The 3507-nt window shown below is 53.6% G+C and overlaps 1 protein-coding gene across 4 annotated transcripts in view; it reads left to right on the top strand.

The window, feature by feature from the left end:
• Positions 1–3507, top strand: part of SH2D3C (SH2 domain containing 3C) — a 39366-nt gene that overhangs the window by 22827 nt on the left and 13032 nt on the right. The window contains exon 2 of one of the 4 annotated variants that reach the window (XM_034664570.1): positions 623–662. The exons of the other annotated variants lie outside the window; for them this stretch is intronic. Within the exon in view, the coding sequence (XP_034520461.1) occupies positions 623–662 (40 nt within the window). The remainder of the gene's footprint in view (positions 1–622; positions 663–3507) is intronic. 4 annotated transcript variants of the gene reach the window in all.

Raw genomic sequence — 3507 nt, 5'->3', positions numbered from 1 at the left:
TTCTTACAGCGCCCCCTCCCGAGGAAGGATAGCATTTGGGAAAGACAGCCACTCCCAGCCTCTGGCCTCTCCAGGTCCCTGGAGGCTGAGGGGATCGATTCCACCACAGCCAACAGTCACCAGCATGGTGTGATGCTGAGTGGGCCATTCTGCACTAGGGAGAGAGTGTAGGGTGGATGGGGGGCGAGGAGGCTAAGCCCCAGCCCGGGGCCACCAGCATTTGGAGCGGAGCGGGGTAAGAACGCTCCAGCATCCTGAAGTGGGGTGAAGACAGCATGATTCAGGAAGCCTGTCTCTTGTTAGGCATGAAACAGTGATCAGCTCCCAGAGTCCTTGCAACAACCCAAAGAGGCAGAGGCTGTCATTATCCCCAATTTCCAGGTAGGAAACCCAGGCTCAAAGAGGTGAGGGGACCTGTCCAGGGTGGCACAGCTGGTGAGCAGAGGAGCAGCCCTGCCATCAGGTTCCAGTGAGTGCTGTCAGCTGCGATGCCCCCGCCTGCCTTCGGGATGAGCCCTCTGGGGCACTAGGGCCAGGTGCTGGCATCACACAGGTGGGCAGAGGCTGGCAGCTGGGGAGCCAGGTAGGGCTGGGGACACTCACCTCTCCTCTCTCCTTCCAGGGTCGCCGGAGAGCCAGAGGCTGGCGGAGACTATGTGAAGGTAAGCGGGGCTGAGCAGCGGTCAGCGGACGGCTCAGAGCCTGCTCCACAAAGGGCAGAGTTCTTTTCTGAGGCTTATTAGGGGCCAGACCTCACTGCCTGTTCCCAAAAGGAGAGGGTCTCAGGGTCGGGGCGGCACTTGGGATTTAGTTTCACTCCCAAAGATCTTTCTTCCCATGCCTGCCATCGTTCTCTCCTGGCCCCAAACCCAGGACCCCCCCCATTGTTTGTTACCACCTGCACCCCCCACCCCCTGAACCTGCCAGCTGCCCTGGGCCCTGGGGTGTCTCCATGGGCAGCCCCAATCCCATGCTCTCTGAGCATGTGCTGGTATTGAGAGGTGGGAGCAAGAAAAGATAGCTCAGTTTTCATCACAGAGAATGGGCCCAGCTCACATTTACCACAAGCTTAATTTGTCCTGGGCACTGGGAATGTTGAGAATGCACCTTTGAAGCAATGATGACAAAGAGAGTAACATAATATCTTGCGAGCCTACTATGTGAAACAATGATGATAAAGAGAGTAACATAATATCTTGTGAGCCTACTATGTGTGAGAGTAACATAGTATCTTGAGAGCCCTGTGCTGGCTGCCAGCATTGGAGGGAAGACATTTCTGAGCTCTGTACATGAATGAGGTCTTTGACTTCCTTCCTCATCACTGGGCAGGGAAGGCCTTCCTATACCCATGTACATAGGGGGAACTTGGGGCCCAGAGATGCCCAGAGACACACGGTGATTTGCCCACAGCCACACAGCTACTAGGCGGCAGAACTGAGACTGCAATCCAATTTTATCTGATGCCAAGACCATGGACAGAGTCCTTGGCCTTTCACCTCTGGGAGCACACAGAGCCGGCCTCCCTGCTGAGTGTGGAGCAAACAGCAGAGGGCTGGGAGCACCAGGTCTCATGTTCAAAGGGCTCCTGGTCCACCTGGGGACCAGGAGAGAATCACATGGTGGTGTGGGCTCGTGTTTTATAAGCCAGCAGATTTAGTCCCAGATCTGCCACTTATTTGCTACGTGACTTTGGGTATGTGGGTCACCTCCCTGAGCCTCAGTGTTCACCTATATGAAATGGGGTAGCTGTGGCTCCTCCCAACTAGGGTTGCTATGGGCTCAATGAGTCCATCCTTATAAGTAGGGTTGCTGGGCCTGGAATAGAGCCAGCTGGCCCGGCTCCTGACCCTGTGGACATTCCATCCCCCGAGATACTGCCTATAAAGCCCTGTGTAAGCGAGTAGCCATGAGGCAGCATGGGAAGTGCTCGGATATCTGCCCCTCGCTATCATCAGAAGCCTCAGATAGGAAGCCATTGGAGCTCAGCAGGTAGAGGATGACTTTCAGCTTGGACAATGGGGAGGGGGAGATCAAGGAAGGCTTTCTGGAGGAGGAGACATTGAAACCAAGCCATTACAGCTGACCAGGAACATTCACCAACATCCTGTCCCCAAAGGAAAAGCTGAAAAGGAGCAAAGACAAGCAGAGATAGACAGTAGAGTGGTCCAAGCAGAGGCAAGTGTGGGCAAGGTCAGAAAGCAAGCTGAGTGAGCCCAGGGAAGTGCAGCCCAGGGCTGTGACAAGTTGAGCTGGAGCTGCTCCTGGAATCTGGGCCCTGGCTCTTTAGCCCTTAACCACAGGCGGACAGAGGGCTCAGGGAGAACTGGCACCAAAGCCAGTGGGTAGACACAGGGGACATACATTTTAGCACCCCGCAGTTTTCAGATACCTAGCAAGGTAGTGAGATCTCCATCAGTGGTGGTAGTAAGGTCCCTGTGAGGATTATTAGCTTTGTATTTTCCCTTTAGTTTATGGGGCTAAAAATATACTTAAAAATACTATAAAAGAAATAATACCTGGTCACTGGAACTAATTACAGGATGAAGTCAAAAGAACATTAGTTTTAGCTTCAAGCCTCAGACCGAGGTAGAATCAATAGTCCGTTACCAACAATCCATTCCTGCCCTGAGGTACTAGCTTCCAGAACTCCAGGATTCTCAGACCACAATGTGAATAATTTGATTCCAAGACAAGGATTCTGAAGTTCGAAGACCATAAAATTCCACACTCCAGTGCTCAGAGCTTCAGGTGTATTTGTGGAAAACAATGGAACAACTGAGGCCCAGAAAGGTGGACTCATCTCCCTAACGTCACACAGCTGGTCAAAAGGATTTGTACCCTAGACCTGACTGAAGCAGAGTCAGTGATGGCTCCCCCTTAATTCTAGGACAGAAAGTCCAGACTGTAAGACTATAAGCTTGGCGATAATAACATGCATTTATTGAGCACTTATTTTATGCTAGGCAACTTAATGTGCATCAGACTCAGCCAAGGCTCAGAAGAGTTCTGTGAGGTCAGCACAGGTATGTTTTCCAGATGAGTGAATCCGGGCTCCAAGAGAAGGGGCTGGTGGGGTGGAGGTGGGGACCGGGCTAGCTGAACCCACGTTGGTGTCCTAAGCATTGAGCCTTACTGACTCTCTGCACCCCCAGAGTCTGTCAGTCTAGCCTCCCGCAGTTCTCGATCGAGTCCCTGATTCAGGTGAGAAATCCTGGGCTCTGGGAGATTTCCTGAGGGCACAAAGGATTTGGTCAAATGCATACAGGGATTTTTCCAGCTTTAGATATGATTTAATTCAAAGTCTTTACCTGCTCCGGGTCAGTGAAGGGTACGGTGAATCGGGGGAGCCAGGAAACCCCCCTCCCGGGCCTAGACATCCCCATCCTATCCCTCTGCCCCCCGCCCCCCGCGACCGCCCCCCTAGGCGGGTCCTCTGCTCCGCTTCCCCGACTCCAGGCAGCCCTGCGGGGCTGGAGCGCAGGGGGCGAGGGGCGGGGAGCGGGGGCG

This window comes from Ailuropoda melanoleuca, chromosome 7, assembly GCF_002007445.2.
Source record: "Ailuropoda melanoleuca isolate Jingjing chromosome 7, ASM200744v2, whole genome shotgun sequence".
NCBI classification, from domain to species: domain Eukaryota; kingdom Metazoa; phylum Chordata; class Mammalia; order Carnivora; family Ursidae; genus Ailuropoda; species Ailuropoda melanoleuca.
Note: the sequence above shows the minus strand (reverse complement) of the source record. Positions and strands in the feature narration are given on the sequence as shown.